The sequence below is a fragment of the Acomys minous genome, assembly GCF_964271855.1.
Source record: "Acomys minous genome assembly, chromosome: 6".
Taxonomy (NCBI): domain Eukaryota; kingdom Metazoa; phylum Chordata; class Mammalia; order Rodentia; family Muridae; genus Acomys; species Acomys minous.
The window spans coordinates 61,053,805-61,071,081 of record NC_140487.1 but is presented as its reverse complement, the minus strand read 5'-3'; the positions used below and the strand labels follow the sequence as shown (position 1 = coordinate 61,071,081).

Sequence of the window (17,277 nt, the reverse complement as noted above, 5' to 3'; positions counted from 1 at the left end):
CCTGTTGACTCACTTTCCTTGCTGAATGCCCAGAAACCACGCCAGTGTTGTTCACTCATGTCTTCTAAAGATCACAGGCAATACTAACACTGTATCTGGGCAAACACTATGTCAATATGTTTGTTATTAAGATTCATAGACAACTGAAAATGAAGCTAAGTTGTGTTTTCCTACCTACTGGATAGTCTTTCTAGAATCAGCTGCTGATGCTCCACAACAAGTGACTCAACAACAAGTTCAAGTATTCTTTATTCAAAGTTGAAAAATGTACCATACTGCATTATTGCAAAAATTCACTGGTACAAAACACTTTGCAGCTGGTGAGAAGGCAATAAAAAGTTGATTTTAAAACTCATTACTATAAATTACTGTTACAGTACTTTGCAAATTCAGAATTTCAAACTGCATTTACTTTTTCTAAATTGCCCACAGTACTCAAGGTTCCTGAAGCTAAGGCAGACGTTCAGAGAGGAGGGGAAGAGGTAGCAGATGTCAAGGGATTTCCATTTCTCTTTCAATGCCCACGTACTTCAGAGCATCAGCCTGGCTGTACCTGAAACAACATGAACAAGAAATGACTACCTGTCAAACACCAGGAAAACCAAGCCTGCTGGTGTAGACATGATGTCACTAAAACACAGACACACCCCACACCGTTACACAGCTGCCTACATCAAGTGGAAGCATGCAGCTGGCCCTGGTCACCTAGTGAGAGCTGTCTGTACTAGAAGCACTCCCACAGCTCCTGCCCGGCCCTCCCTGTGCCTCTGAAGCCCTCTGCTCTGAGAGGAACTCAACATTGTAATATCTGCGTCTAATACTGAGAAAGCAAAGTCATGATTTGGAAAGAATGGCTAGTGCCAAAGAGCAACCCTCACTAGCTCTGCGGATTCATGAAGTAGATGCCAAGGCAGGCTCTTGAGGGTCCACCACCAGGGAAGCTGGACAGTTTTGCCGCTAACCCTGGTCCACTTAAAGCAAACATGAGTAGAGCCGTTTGTAGTGGCCTCCCCAAAAGGACCCTATTCCAATCTCACAGGTTTCACTTTGTCTACAGCTGTGCAGCATTAAGTACTAGAACTGGGTACGCACACCCCTACTTCAACTCAAGTTTCTGGGTGGGATGAACATTCAGCCACATTTAAGTAACTTCTATCCCACAGAGCCAGGTGCTATACTCTGCCAGCTTGACCTCTGCCAATGGAGCTCTATGCTGTCAGTGGTCCTAATGAGCTTCCCCAGAAAATCCATGGTGACCACAGGGTGATGCTAACAATTAAAACAATGAAGATGAAATTGTGTTACCAGTAAAGATATACATAATGCACCAATGAGAAGGTGCTGTAGAATACAGGTGCATGATGTGATGTGAGGCACGCATTAAAACCTAGGAGTCACAGTCAGTTATCAACAGCAGGCTGCTAAATGCAATTTTCTGCATGGGTTTTGGTTTTCTTTTTTTCTTCAAATAAGCATTGTATAGTAAATGCGTGAGAACCTATATTGAGAAAACATGTAGCTCTCTACTAGTGCCCACAATAGTGACTGGCAAGTTAAAAGAATGCTCCCTCTAATGCTGACAGCTCTGGCAAAGAACTTACAAACATCAGCCTCTGACTCCAACCCATAGTACAGGAAGGGAAAGCCTTTAGATTACACTAAAAGTGCATTTTTACCAACCTGTAATCAAAAAACAGCTCTTCGCCAGTCTGGATGGCTCTCTTAGCAAAGATTCCTATCCTGTGATCACCGTTAACCATCATAACTGGAAAGAGAAGCATTGGGCCAGTGAGCGATGAGAGGGAAGACAGGCCATGGAGGTTACCGACTGCTCTAGTGAGTGCTCAGAGGTACTCAAGTCTGCTATCACTTGGCTGAAAAAAAGGCAATTTTTGCATCAAACTGGCAATTCCAACTTAAAAGCCTACCTTTTGCATAGCAGTTTGGATTTACTGAATGATTAGCAAAACGAATTTTGTTGCCCTTGCGAGTAGCATCCACCACAAAATCTAAAGAGAAAAAAAAACCACAAATAGTCCAGTTATTAATTTCAGTCATAGACCAAAGTTATTGTGGTTTTAGAAATACAGTTCAGGATTTGACTTCAAAAGCAAATAAAACATTCAGCTTCATTCAATATGAAATGACATTTGGGAGAAGATGCTCTTCTGCATTAAAATGAGTCCTTGGCTGCTAAATATGGCTCTCAAATCCCATGACTTCTCAATTATATATTACTGAGCAAAACATGAAAAAATTTAATCCAGGAAAGTTTCTCTAAGCATCAAGAAGTGAACACATAGACGTTTAAGATATTTCTGTAGAACATGTCCAGGAGAGGGAGAGAGAGAGAGTTCATTCTACTTGATCCAGCTTAAAGTTTGTATGAATCTGTGTTGAGCGCACATGTTTTCACAGATCCCTCCACAGACACAGGCTGCGGCAGCTGTTGCTTTCTTTCAATATGTGGCCAACATCCTGGGGCCACAAGATCCTTTCAAAAGCTGGCTATCTCCTGGGTCAGAGGCACTGACTGAAAAGGTATACTGTAACTACTTAGCTTCAAGTTCTGGGGACCGTGAGACAAGCCACAGCAGTGAGAGACACAATGTCCCCTGACAGCGAGTCTGGGGCAGGCCCACCTGTAAGTGGCTGGGACTCTAGATGGTTTCCTGCACACAACAGCCCTCTGCTCGATGGAGGACTTCCCATCTGTTCACCAGTGATCGACACTTCCCTGAACCTAGGCCTGGTGATAAGAAAACCCCAGGAGCTGTGTGGGACTCTGCTGATTAAGGTTGAGATCTGGTCTTCTCCGAATAGCCAATTTCTCACGCTTGGAATATGAAGAACAACTCCCCTTCAGCAAGGCCTCTCATCCCACCTGATCTGGTGACTCCAGAATTTTGTAAGGAACATCACATAGAAAACACAGGCTGGACTTTTCCTGGTAACAAACACAGGAAGGTCCAGGAAGTACCCCACCCGGTGCTGAGATCTTAGCCTCCAACAAATGGTCTCTAATTCTGCCCCTGGCACCATCCTCTCACACATAGGACAGCGAAGTGCTGTCTTCCTTCCTGTGATGAAGGCCTCACGTTACTGAGGCTCTGCATCACTTATGCAGATGAGATATTCTGGGCCCTTCAGCCCTACAAAGTCAAACACATTCATCCTCATTCCCCAGTTTTAACTCCCTAATTCACAAGTCTGAGATTCATCATTCTGGGTACGCTCCTGAAACTCGCTGGGCTCCCAGGGCTTTGACCCACTCCATTGTGGCTTAACTGAAGCCCACCCTTAGAGAAGCACTCTCGGGAAGTGCGTCTCCCCTGTCTGCTTGTGGGAACCTGGCTCTGTGCTCAAGCCAAAAGCCTACCCAAGTGCTCTAACTGCTGGAAAGAGCAAAGGAACCTTTGATATCTAGGTCCATCCATTCCCGCCAGGAGACAAGAAGTGCCCGGACCAATCAACAGAAACCCAGTCTGGCCTGCTCCTGTCTGGAGGCGAGAGGTGTGGGACATAGGCAGCCCAGTGACCCAGGTATCCTGCCCCCACTGTGCCACCGCAGCCACCACTCTACATGAACTACAGAGCTGTCCCTGCAGATGGGTGCCCTCACTCGTGACATCTTGCTGATCTCTAACTTGAAAGCCTTGCCTCCCAGCTCAGAACCTACCGTTGTTCAAGTTGAACAAGAAGCTGCACATGTATTTGTCATACACTTTGCCTCTTCTGTCTGCTTCATCCTGAGAAATAATCTACAAGGAAGACACAGGAGGAAATTGTATTGAGTAAGTGATCCAGCCCCTTAAAACATGAAAGAGCCAAGTAAAGGAATTTTGGTCCCTCTTGAGAATATCAAAGAGTCACAGTAGCCAAATTCTCTTCTTCATTTAGCATGTACAACAGTAAAAATGTTTTAATTTTACTACATTTAATCTGTTTAACTTACGGGGAAAGGCGCTTGCGTGCTCACGCCCCAGCTGCGTGTGAAGGCTAAAGGACAGCTTACAGGAGCCACTGCTCTCCTTCCACCTGCGGGGCCTGACGACTGAACTCAGGCCATCAACTTGGCAGCAGGTGCCTTTACTCACTGACCCATCACACCAGGCCAAAGAATGATATTTTTAAGAACTCCAAATCAGAGATTTCTATGTCCTAAGCAATGTCTAAAGAAAGTGACAACAATATTGTCTTTCTGCTGAGTAAAAAATGCAAACTGTGACTTTCCGAAGCAGTGTTTTGGCTTTCTCCCCAAGCCCAACAACTAAAAGGGCCAACCTAATAATGCTGCTGTTTCCAGGTCCCCATCAGCTACCAATTAAGTAGGACCGATTATACACAGCAAAGCTCTTGTTTCAGAACCCCGTGCCTCCAGGTAAATAAAAGCCAAACATGACTAGAACTAGAGCAATCTAGCTAGTTACTATGTAAATCACATCTTCAAATACAAAGAAGTCCAGGGTAAATTCATTCTAACTTAGACTTGTCTAATAAAATCTATCCAAAACAATGCAAGCTGCTACTATAAACTGGATTACACACGAGTGTGCCTTACCTCTCCACAGTATTCTGAGATGAATTCATTTTTCTGTACAGGATCTTTGATAAAGATGCCCCAGCCTGCCACATCAGATGGTGCCAGTAGTAAGTGCTGAAAACAAGCACAATGACATAACGAGAATGAGGAGCAAGGGCAGGCCTAGGCCAGCGTGTGCAGAGTCAAGGGGGCCGTGGTTAAACCGCAGACTGTGCGAGGCAATCACCCAACTCCTGGGTAGATTTAACAGGGACGAAAGTTGGTGAATGTGTCTGCAGAACCCTAAAATGATGTTTCTAAACAGAATTCAGGGTAAATGCCCTCTTATAGGACAAACAAAAACCAAACCAAGCCTCTGGCATCAGTGGGCACTGCAGCAAGGGAGGCCGGGGCCTGTTTCCCTTCTCTTTTCCGTCACCTACCTCACTCAACCACTGTTGGAAGCTTAGGCCCCAGCTTGTGAATATCACCAAGAGATGACTGATGTGAGGGCTCTAAATTGATGATCCATCTATTGATAGACTCAATTTGCTGGCATTTTGGGAGGTGATACAGACTAGGTGAGTTCTGCCTGGAGAAGTGGTCACTGGTGCTATGTCTTTCAAGTGTATATCTTGTTCCTGACCCTTCCTGGGTTCCCTCTGCCTGCTGTGTGCTGCGGATTGAGCTACATGCTCCCCTACCAGGACGTTCTGCCTCCCTGTGCATAAGCCAGGAGCAGCAGAAGCCAGAGACCATGTGCTGAAACCAACAGCCCAAATCTTAACTCCTTTCTCAGGTATTTTGTCACTGTGGCAAAACTAAGGAACATGTTTTATTTGGTTATTTATCTGTAGTATGTGTAGGTATAATGTATACATGTGTGTGTACATGTATGCTTGCATATGTGTGACCATGTGCAGGCCAGTGAGCACCTTTAGGTATTACATCTACTGCTCTCCACCTTGCGCCTTTGGAGACGGGGTCTTTCTTGCTGAACCTGGAGCTGTTTCATTTCAGTTAGACTGGCTGGCAGTGAAGGCCCAGGCCCAGCAGTCTCTGCCCCACAGCCATGCTTCCAGCACTGGGGTCATTAGTGCATGGCTCCCCCTGGTTTTTAATGTGGGTGCTGGGCACACCAACGTCAGGTTTGTACAACAAGCTCTTTACCCACAGCGCCATCTCTCCAGACCTTGGTTTTTTGTTCTGGAGACATAATGCTCTATGCGGCCCAGGCTGCCCTTGAATATGGATGTCCCACCACAGCTGGGCAATGAAACAGATTTAATGTGCACACACCAACAACTCTGCTCTGGATCTTTCCCTGCACTTCCCGAAGTACACTCTGCCGCCCACTAAGCCCTCAGCACATTTTAATTCTCCATGGGTATTTACTCCTCTGAAGACCCTGCCATTTTCTTCACAGATGTCTTCTAGCAATTCCACATGAGGACACAGAAAATTACCAGAAAGGACATCATGACTTATCAATCCCACAGAAGACCAAGATGACCACTGCTACTCACAGTAACGTTTCTCTTTTGTTTGTCTCTCAAGATAGAGTTTCTCTGTATAGCTCTGGCTGTCCTGGAACTTGCTGTGTAGACCAGGTTGGCTTTGAACTCAGAGAGACCCGCCTGCCTCTGCCTCCCGAGTGCTGGGATTAAAGGTGTGCACCACCACTGCCCGGCACCATGGCAACGCCACCGTGGCTCTTTGTCATGCTTCACTCGGAACTTTCTTGTGACCTTTAAAGCGGTTCCCAGGTCATCCAAGCGCATCTATTCCCATTCTGAATGCCCTTGTCAGGTGAATTTCCCAACCACCCTCCAGAGCAGAAACAAAATCAGTTAAACAGTCAAAACAAGCAAGTGAACCAAAGTGGCAAAAGCTAAGTTCACAGCGCTCCGTTCCGAGAGTTAAAAGCTGTCCCAGAGAAGACATGTCTGCGTGAGCATCACTGCCACTCTATGAACAAACTAAAGAGAGGGTGTATCTGTTCTACAATGGCAAATATGGGGCCAGGACACAGCAAGAGATTGTTTGGCCAAAGGAAACTGAAAACAACGTTATTATGATCTGATGACCTACATGAATATACAGCCACCTAAAATAAAATGATCCAAAAACCCAACGACAAGAAATACTGTGCACAGCTAATCCAGATCAGATCTTCCACAAATAATGTTGGTTCAAAGACCCAAGGGGGGGCGGGGAAGCGAAGAGAAGCTGGACGCTCTGCCTAAGGCAGGGATTCAAGGAGAGTTCCTTAGGGTGACTTGAGGCTGAAGAGATGGCTCAGCGATTAGGAGCACTAGCTACTCCTGCAAAGGACCTGGGTTCTGTTCCCATACAACTCACAACCATCTGTAACTAGTTCCAGAGGATTCAATACCCTCTTCCAAAATGTGTGGATATCAGACATGCATCTGGTGCACATACACACATGCAGGCAAAACACTCATACACATATAAAATATATCTTTTAAAAAAATAGGGTGCTATTGACCATGTGATGGCTCTTGAGATGTGCCTACACCACACACAGGGCAGAAGTGGTAGTGTGGAGAGGGCAGGGCCAGCAAGACCTCAGATTTTTTTTTTTTAATTCATGCTGCACTGTGGGAAGGACAGCTTAAGGAGTCGGTGCTCTACTTCCACCATGTGAGTACTGACTGGGTTTTAACCACTGAGCCATGTCATCAGATAGTGAATCTTGTGAATCTGGATTTCCTTACCTGTAAAATGCAGTAAGCATTCCAACGGTGTTTATATTAAATAGTTAGTAATACCAGCTATTGTTACTAAAAGGATCGGTTAAAGAAAGATACTGAATATTCCTAGCATTAACAGGTCATTCAGGTTTCCTTTGCTTAGTGTTTCTCCCTGGCTGCTACACTTAAAATCACCTATGTGCAAGTCTCAGGCTTCAAATTCATAGCTCCTGGGTGGGTCATTTTAAGGCTTTAAGGATGTGGACGCACTGAGACCATCTTCTGACACAGTTCACATACATGCTCCTACCTCACTCAGTCTCTAGGGTGCTGGTTCTGCAGGTATGCGTCACAAACCCTGGCCTGTTTTCAAGGTCATTAAAGAACAAGAGCAAAGCCTACAGCACTTTGCTGGAGGAAATTTCATCTTTTACCATGTACAAAAAGGATCCTAAGAAAACCTCGATGAGAATGGACTGTACATTCTGATAGACATCACCATCTGCTGCCACCGAGGAGATACAACTTTGTGCTAACAAAAAATATGGAATCGGCTATTAAATAAAAATAATTCCTATTTCAAATCTCATAGCATTAATGGCTATTTATCAGAACCTCAGGTTTACCTTACCATCAATAAGGCATTTATTTCATGGGAAATTTAAGGATGAGCATTAGCTCCTTTTGTGGTGCCTCCTGGGTGGCAGTCACCTGTGTCAGGAGTTGATTATCTGCTCTCCAGCCAGCCGCTGTCAGAAACTCACTGAAACAGGCGATGAACGTCAGTCAACTCTGTACACTCTAGGAGAAGGTCATGCCCACAGAAGTAGCTGCAGATGCTCGGAGTGAACAGTGGAAGGGATGTGTCTGGATCAGTGGTGAGGGCAACAGAAATGGGTTTCCTATGAAGCCAGGTGTCTCAGCTCACAGCCAAGTGTGCACCTGTCCTTGAGTCAGAGCATTCTTGTTACAGACAAAGGAGAACTGGACAAAGAAGTGCAAGTCTGTTTGTGGATGCCAATATGAGTATTCTCAATGTGGTGTTTTGTTTGTTCGTTTTTTAAAGAAAAGGATATTCTTGGACTGACAGATAGGGTCTCAGTGGTTGGAGTCCTAATAGCTAGCAGGATCTGAAAGTTTGTCAATCTCTCCACAGAGGTAAGAGTAGGTCTCTACAGAGATGTCTGTCAATATGTTGTCAGAAAGCCCCTAAACAAAGAAGCTAAGCAGCTCAGGCCCAAAGTGCCCAAGATTCATTGTCTTGTTACTCCACATGTCCTACAACACAAATCCAACGACATCAGCACACTAGGAAAGATGAGGCTGCAGAGCATGCGAAACTTCAGAAAAGAGAATGAAGGAAGCCAGAGAAAAACATCAGGAACAGAACGCCAAGAGATGGAGGCTGTCCTCACTGAGAGCTTCTACTCCTGAGTCTAAATCCAGCCAAAAGTAAGTCTTTAAGGGTAACAAATGATCAGACCTTAAACCTGGGGAGTGGGGAGGCAGGGGGTGCACACCTGCAATATCCAGACACTTTTCTCTTTCATCGGCTACACCTTTAAGGGTTACTTTTATTTCCTGTTCCCAGCTAAAATCTCCATCTTCCAGAGGCTGTGGCTGGAGCTCAGTTGCTGGTAGAGTGCTTACCCAGCATGCACAAAGCCCTGGGTTGCATCCACAGCACCATATAAAATTAGGCATATAGCACGTACTTTAATCCAGCACCCAGGAGGTAGAGGCAGGAGAATCAGAAATTCAAATTCATTCTCAGCTACAGAGTGAGTTTGAGGACAGCAGCAGTTACACAAGACACTGTCAAACCAACAACAGAAAGTTTCCAGACAAGACTGTTAGTTACCTTCTTAGAGCCTCGCTGAATACTACAGTTCTTGCAGGACACATTTTTACTGTCCCAGTGGTCAGCAGCTCCACACGTGAGACAGAGGTCAGGGTCACACTCTCGGACAGCCAGGTAGCACGGACACTGCTTGGTGTTGCACTGTGCTTTGCACCGGCATCCAGGAAAGCGGTTTTGACCTTCAGGGATAAATGTTATCACCATCACCACCATATCCAGCCATCGTCCTTTATAGAATGCAGCCAATGTCTTGCTGAACACACAAATGACTCACTTGACCCCTCGCAACCTTTCCCTTACTATTCCATTGTAGAGATGAGGAATCGGGGACAGCAGACATGAAGCTGTTACGACTGAGAACGATCACTGCTGGGGTTTTGTTGTTTCATATTTGTTAAATAGCATAGGAATGTAAAGTCCTATGGTTAATTAACTAGGTGAAGGGAGGTCTTGGAGTAAATAGTATCCATGGTCCTTGACCATTCCAATAAGCTGCGGTTCTCAACCTGTGGGTCACAACCCCTTTGGCAAACCTATCTCCATGAAATATATACATTACAATTAATAACATTAGCAAAATTACAGTTATGAAATACAACAAAAAAAATTTATGGTAGGGGGACACCACAACATGAGGAAATGTATTGGAAGAAGGTTGAGAACCACCATAATAAACCACATTTGTAGTCCACTCGCTGGTATCCAAACTCCGTGTACAGCTTTCTTGAGTGATTTATAAAAACCTACTGCCCTTAGACTACTTCTTTCATTCTGAAAACTCAAGCCCTCTTAACTCTCACTACTTCTGATGCCCACAAAAGACTTGGGTAGCTACTTCTAGATTCTCTTTACAGTCTCTGCCACTTTACAATAATTCAAATGACCAAGGAAAAAACAGAAGACTAATCCATTACTCCAACTCTGCCTGACTGGTGTGTGAGCAGTCACACTGCCCAGGTGGCTGACTTCAGCAGTGGAGGTAAGGGCTCAATAAACACTTGTAGGATAAGCAGCGTCCCTTAAGCAAGCAGTAAGAGAGCACTCCCAGGCCTTATATCATGAGTTAAATCACCATTTTTAGCTGCTGACCAAAAGCCTATTCAGTTCTCATGCAATTGCACCAAAGCAACAAATACTTACACTCTGAACTACATTGACAAAACTTTTCACAAAAATTTTGTGCTATCACACAAGGGCACGAACTGTCACAAGGCTGCCGTGGATGGTCACAGGGTTGATAGTTGTAAACATGGTTAGAGGAGCCGTCTGAGTAAAGATAACAGCACGCAGCCAATGAATCCAGGGAGATGGGAAATGATCATCACAGTTAACAAGACATTCTCCCCCACTACCTCTGGAGCGGCCTTTACTGCAATACTGCACACACTGCTGTGGGAAAAAAATCACCTCCCACCCCCAAGCGTTTAAACACTCGGTGTCACACTTCAGCCCCACTTCCAAAGTCCTGCTTCTCACTGACTCACTTCATCCAATTCATTGCACTTTCTAAACAGCAATAACTGGAGGTCAACTGACACACTGCATTTAAATCAATTCGCTAAGCAGAAGTCAAGTCAATCAGAATAACCAACGCTTCAATCCAGTCTCTATTCTAAAACAAATGGGGACACAGAAGTTTTAGCTGATAATGACGTTAGATGAGAAGATGCTGACCCTTTTTCAGTTGTATCTTTCTGCAGTGTGCAGCCCACAACCTGCAAAGATAGAAAAACAAACTTCTGTGTGAAGGTGCAACAACAACTGGCTACAAATCCAACTGAGTCCCATTTACGTGCCTCTGGCTGGGATGTGCTGTAGCAGTGCTGAGAAGCCACGACTAGCTGTATACTACCTAGCCTGTGGGCTTGTCAGCTCCGTGTCAGGGCCCTGCTCACTCAGGTTGCTGTGCCATGCCACAAGCCTTGTCCACACTGCCTGCGTAAGACTGAAGGCCTTGTGCACACTTTGTCTGAATTACATGGATACAGATACTTTCTAGGATGTCCAGCATCGTTAACCACCCAGGTGAACTTCATGGTAAGAAACTATTCAACCAAAAAACTCAGAAGCATCTAGTAAAAGCTAAATCACTGTTCCCACGTAAACTTTTTTTTTTTAAAGCTTTCATTGTTTAAATAACAACGCAACACATACAATATGAGCCGATACAAAATATTTGGAGTATAATCTAACTGCTTCCTGACTCACTCAACTACACTTCTCATTTTTTAAAAAAAGTGAGTGGGTTGAGGGAGGAGGATCCAATCGTGGTTTTCCTGGCACTACACAGCATTCTGTACACTTACTCCAAGTCTTTAGGAGAGGTAAACAGCCACAGACTTGGAGGAGACTCACTTTAAATATCAGAATGTAAGGCTCACACTTAGAAAACCCAGGTCGCAGTGAGCACAGCAGAACGTATATTAGAGCACTCCACAGCAGCTGGCTACCAGAACTATTTATGTAGCCTGTATTGCAGGATGCTTTTCTCAATCAAAATGAATGTGGCAAACCAAAATTTTTTATGACTTTATATGCCAAATATGCTGAAGTGAGCGTATATAAAAAGTTACCAGCATCCATCGGGGAGAAATGAGATTTCTATAAGCCTATGACAGCAGTTTAGAGCCTTTTTTATAATCATTTAAGTGAAAACTGACTCCTAGTCTTGGGAGAAGCCCTGCCTACAGCACCTGTCTCACTGCATCTCTGAAGGCTCCTTAGCACTTACCGGTGTTTTCTTTTCTTCTTTCTCGGAGGAGTGTCCACATCCTCAGTGGGAACAGGTGCTATGATACTGGACTCTTTGACTCTAAACTCATACACCTAGATGAGAGACAGCGGAATATGGACAGTGTGGTTTAAGGGAACCATGGCATGCTTGTGCATAATACAGAGGTGTTTTTCTCTCTCCCATGACACTACCAGGTATATAGAACAGGGGGTAAGATACACAGTAGACATCACTATTGTTCCATCAGGTTGGGAATGGGGTGAAATCTAGAGTCTGGCCAAATTCCAATTCTATCTATTTAAATCTGCCACATCCAAACTGAATTCTAAACTGGGGAAATTCTGAAGAATAGCTAAAGAATACTGCTGACGTAATTTTCTTAAAGGGAAGGAGGGAATTCTTTCAGAAGATGAAGAGAATGAAAACAAGTCTCTCTATATGTGGACAATGAACACATACCATCCCTGTATGTAAGTCTCTTACCTGTCTACAGGTTTTGGTCCCAATCAGCCTAGCAATGGCACAAAAATTATCGTAGTAAGTGCCGATGAGGACTCTAAACATTGAGGCTTCAGCACCACTCCACTCCACGTTCTCAGGAGGTTCGATATTTGGCTTCATCTTTATTGGTGTTTGACAGCGAGAATTTGCTTCTACAAAACCAAATGTTAACACTAGTCAAGAAATGACAATTAAGGGATTGGGGAGATGGCTCAGTGGGTAAAAGTGCAAGCATGAAAGCCAGAGTTCAAACCTCTCAGCCACATAAAAGTCAGACACGTGACACAAGCATGTTATCCCAGTGCTCCTCCAAGGAAAGGAGAAACAGGAGGCTCTCTCTCCAGAAATGCATGGCCAGCTACGCTAGTGTGCGCAGTGCAAAAGCAACCAAAAGATCTTGTCTCAAACAAGATGGGCCGAGAACTTTTTCTCGGAATTCACATGCACACCACAGCACGCGCATGCACGCACAACACACAACTAAAACAATATGAACAAGTAAATTTCAAGGTAAGGTTAGAAACAATATCAGAAAGATCCTATCGCACCTCTCACAGAACCCAAGTTCTACTCCCTTTAACCCAGATTTATCAAGTATATACAAATGGGGTCTGTTATCACTTATGGTGTTCAGAGCTGAAAGAACTAGAATTCAATAAAGTATGAACTCCACACTAGCATTTGATGTCTCATCAGTCCATCTCAGTTCCATCATGTTCCGTCAAAGAAAGACAGAGTAGGGGAAAACAATACAAACAGAAAGATCAAACTGGATCAGATCTTCCAGTAACCCTGCCAGACAAGAATGAGAGGCAGTGTAACGGGAGCCAGCACAAACAATCAGTCTCGGCCAGGGAAGGGAGAGGAGGGCGGGCCAAGAGAAGGCTGTGTGGTTAGGAGCGCACACTGCTCTTGCAGAGGACCTCAGCTTGGTTCCCAGCACCCACAGCAGACGGCTCACCCCACCTGCAGCACCTACACAAACTGAAAACCCTTAACCTGTGAAGCGGTCCAACACCCAGTCCCCAGGTGTCTTACCAGAGGAGCTGGACGTCTCGTCTTTTTTCTCCTCCTCCTCTTTATCATTGTTCTCCCCGCCAGTTTCAGTGCCCGCTTCTCTGTCACTGTCTGTATCCTTTGACTCCAGCACGCTGATGGTGGGGGTGCTGGGTCTGCTACTGTTATTTGGCAGTCTTCCTCTTCTGCGGCCCCCTGGGCGTTTAGGTGGTGTCTTTATCCGCTCAGCAGTAAGGGCGGCAGCAAACTCCTTAGCTCCTTCCTGCAAAATGAAAAATGGAGGCATCAGGGTAACATTCTAAATCTTATTTTGATGGAATAGAGTAAGACAACATTGCATAACACAGGCTGGTCAGGAATCTACCACAAGGATCCGTTATCACACACCCAACTACCTTTGGTCTGCTTTTGATAGTTTCAAGATTTCAGAAATATAAAAATAGGTTCAATATTTTCTCTAATGATGCAAAATCAGGCAAGACAGTTCTACATTGGGAATTTGTAAAATTAAAACATAGTAAGTTAGAAATATTTTGAATAATAAAGGTATTTTTCTCTTCAGATACATACAGTACATTTAAAAGAGAATCTCTATCAAAAGACTCACATACTGAAGTATGTTAAATCAGATTTCCTATTTCAAAGCTTAAAATAATACACACCTCTTTAAAGGTACTATTTAAAGAATACAAGGACACAAAACATATACATGCATGACTTAGTCACTCCCGGTCTTACTATTAAAACATCCAATAGTGTTTCCTGTGAAGGATGCAAAGCCACAGGAAGACATGAAAGGACTTTTAGGAACAAGATATGGGTTACATTTTTGCATTCTGAAGTATCACAATCCAATCTCAGAAAGTATAAAACAATGGTAAGAGCATGGTTTGTAAGAGACCACAGAAACATTTTAGAAGAGCCAATAAAGTTCTGCCTTATAAAGAATATAAAACAGTGCTCAAGAATTCCTTTATTTAATTTTTACTTTTTTAGTGGTAATAGAAGGGAAAAGTTTGAAAGGAGCCAACAGTTTTATACTTCACTCTACAAAAACCAAATTGCTTAAAAATAGGATACCTTCTGTAGGTGCCATTCATTGAATCTTCTGTCCAAAATCCAACAGGCAATATATACCCACTTAGTTCCTAGGTAGGAGTGGCTTGGTTCGAAGAGGGGAAATGGTAAAAAATAAGATAGTACCCGTAAAAAACAACTTTCCTGCCTCATATTTTCCTAATCTCTTACTCCTAATCTCTATCACTTTAAAAAAAAAAATCTGTGGGATTTACGGTATAGGTTAAACTATAAGTGGCCTAAGACAGTCACAGAAGGGATACGTCCATGCGAAAGGCTTAGGAACGTCTGCACTGAGTGTCTGGTGTCTAAGTGGCCTATCTATGCCTCATTTGCTTCGTAAACTGTGGAGAGTCCTTGATCCTAAGGACCATGAATGTTGCTGAAGAAATAACACAGATAAACAAAGAGTAATACAAGATTAATAGACTACACTGTACATGGCAGTACACAGCTATGAAAGAAACGAGGGTGAGAACACTGCCTCTCATATGGCCAATGTAAGTATGGTTGCAGACAGCTTAGCGCTGGCTTTACCACCTCCACCAAAGTTCTTAAGAGCCCTCCGTGGTAACAAAGCACTCAATCTCACCAGATGCTGGTAACACTGTGGTCCACAAGGCTTGTTGTCCAGAGCTGTTTCTGTGTTCTTCCGCTTATATGTGTTGGGTGTTGCATGAAAGGCTGTAAAATAAACACAAAGTATCTGAATATGGCTACAAAAAGTTTACTTTTTCATTTCCCCAGATCTGCTGGAAAATCCATTAATATCTTTCACATATATAGTTTACTTTATACAACTTTCTGTCATCTATCACAGGGTACCCTCCACTCTTCCTCCAACCTCCAAGAAAGGTAGAAACATAATAAACTCTGGAATGATTCATAATTCTTATTTTCCCCCTGCAAGTATGATTGATGGGCATTAAGTACGACTACAAACATTTATTTGAGTCTTCAGTATCTTCAGTAAGGAAAAAATATTGCAAAAAGAAACCAGACTTCCTAATTTTATTTGAAAAAAAAAATTGTGGCCATCCTCACTTCCTCTGTGTGAGGAGGTTTTTTGCAGGAGGAGTGAGATAGGAAGGTGGTGTCTTTCCCAGGCTACTTTGAACTCATAGCAATCCTCCTGCCTTGCCTCCTGAGTACTACAATTACAGATGTGTATCACATACACACCATACATGTGTACCACCAGGCTCTGACGTGTTACTTGATTTCTAGAAGAAGGTCAATTTATTAAGCATGGAGTAGAAAATAGTTCAACTTGTAAAAACTCTAGAGAAGATCCCCATCGTTGGAACTCAGTTCTAGGGTGTGTTCATGGAATGGAAAAGGCTAATGGCTTAAAACTAACTATTCAAAATTACAGAAGATGAAAACAACCTTAGTTTGGCTAAAAATAAGTGATATTCACAGAATTGTGTGGGCTTTTTGGTGGTAGTCTTGTTTGGAAAGACCTTTTTCTTCTCCCCTGAAGTACTAGAAATCCATCCAAGGCCTAGCTAGGCAAAGGCTGAACCACTGAGTTAAATTCCCAAGATGCCACAAACATGCCTTTTTAATGGTTGGGGTTTTTGTTGTTTTGGTTTACTTTTGACCAAAGTTTTGTATTGTAGCCTAGGCTGTCAATCATCTTGCCCCTGCCTAAATAATGCTGAGATTATAGATAGTAACACCACATGTTCTGCTGTGTTTTGAATTTGTTTTAGCTCAGAATAAGTTATTCTTAAAATATATTTAAAGGGGACAGCAAGATGGCTCAGCAGCTAAGGGCGCTTATCAAGTCTGATGGCCTTTGTTCAATCCCTAAAATCCACATGGTGGAAAGAGAACCAACTCCAACAAGCTGACTTCCACATTTACACCATGGTACACACGTGCCAACATGTATGCCAACATGTATGCCCACATGCAAAATCAGTCACTCAACCAACATTGTAAATAAAGGCTCACAGACAGACAAAAGATAAAACTGAGAAATAAATATGCATTGATAATAAGCAATAAAAGCAACTCTACTTCAAGACAGAGAATGATTTGAACTTCTCCATAAATTTAGATAACTTTGTAAATGAAGGGTGAAAAGTTAGATTCATATTTATACCAGAATAAGTTCTACACAGGAAGATACTCAAGTCTATGTGGGTTAAATTTTGTTTTGTTTTGTTTTGTTTTAAGAAAAGTAAGCAAGTGAGGTGGCTCAGTGTGCCAGTAAAGGCGCTTGCCATCAAGCTTGACGACCTGAGTTCAATCCCCAGTACCCACATGAGAAAAGAGAACTGAATTCATAAACTCATCCTGACCTCCACAAGTACATCCCTCAACCACAAAAGCAAATAAATGTAAAAAAAAAAATAAAAATAAAAAAGTTTTTAAAAAGTTAAAAAGAAAAGCTTAAAGGAAGGAGTTTATGGTCTTAGAGCGGGGAAAGCCAAAAGATAAATTTAATTCCTTCTTTGAATTTATGGACCTTTTCTCAGACAAACTTTCCACGAGTCATTTCGAGAAAACTAACATCAGGACTAGGGGAATTGCTTCAGTAGGTAGAATGCTTGCACAGGCGTGAGGACCTCTGTAAACGCTGAGTGTGGCAGGATGCGCCTGCATTAGAGTAGCAGGGATGGGGAGCTTCCCAGAGGCTTGCTGCCCCATCAACCTACAGGCAACAGTGAGCTCCAGATCTTGCTTCAGAAAATAAGGCAGGAAGGATAAATAACAAATAAGACTTTTTATCACCACCACCACCCCCCAAAAAGCCACACAGAGTAACTACAGAGTTACTCTCTAATGTGTCAACAAAGCCTCTAGTAGACACCACAGGCTAACAAATCAAAAGCCAGGTGTA

At 43.4% G+C, this 17,277-nt stretch overlaps 1 protein-coding gene across 15 annotated transcripts in view; it reads right to left on the bottom strand.

The window, feature by feature from the left end:
- Window positions 1-231: 231 nt before the first annotated feature.
- Window positions 232-17,277, bottom strand: part of EZH2 (enhancer of zeste 2 polycomb repressive complex 2 subunit) — a 63,455-nt gene continuing 46,409 nt past the window's right edge. For 10 of the 15 annotated variants that reach the window (XM_084786128.1, XM_084786129.1, XM_084786123.1 and 7 more), the window contains exons 9-20: window positions 15,019-15,110; window positions 13,371-13,611; window positions 12,315-12,484; window positions 11,829-11,923; window positions 10,772-10,812; window positions 10,238-10,363; window positions 9,098-9,276; window positions 4,562-4,657; window positions 3,680-3,761; window positions 1,929-2,009; window positions 1,681-1,765; window positions 232-553 (exon numbers count right to left, since the gene is read on the bottom strand). In XM_084786128.1, coding sequence (XP_084642254.1) covers window positions 493-553; window positions 1,681-1,765; window positions 1,929-2,009; window positions 3,680-3,761; window positions 4,562-4,657; window positions 9,098-9,276; window positions 10,238-10,363; window positions 10,772-10,812; window positions 11,829-11,923; window positions 12,315-12,484; window positions 13,371-13,611; window positions 15,019-15,110 — 1,349 coding nt within the window. In that variant the 3' untranslated portion in view covers window positions 232-492. The remainder of the gene's footprint in view (window positions 554-1,680; window positions 1,766-1,928; window positions 2,010-3,679; window positions 3,762-4,561; window positions 4,658-9,097; window positions 9,277-10,237; window positions 10,364-10,771; window positions 10,813-11,828; window positions 11,924-12,314; window positions 12,485-13,370; window positions 13,612-15,018; window positions 15,111-17,277) is intronic. The other 5 variants (XM_084786137.1, XM_084786124.1, XM_084786126.1 and 2 more) reach the window with 1 other exon arrangement.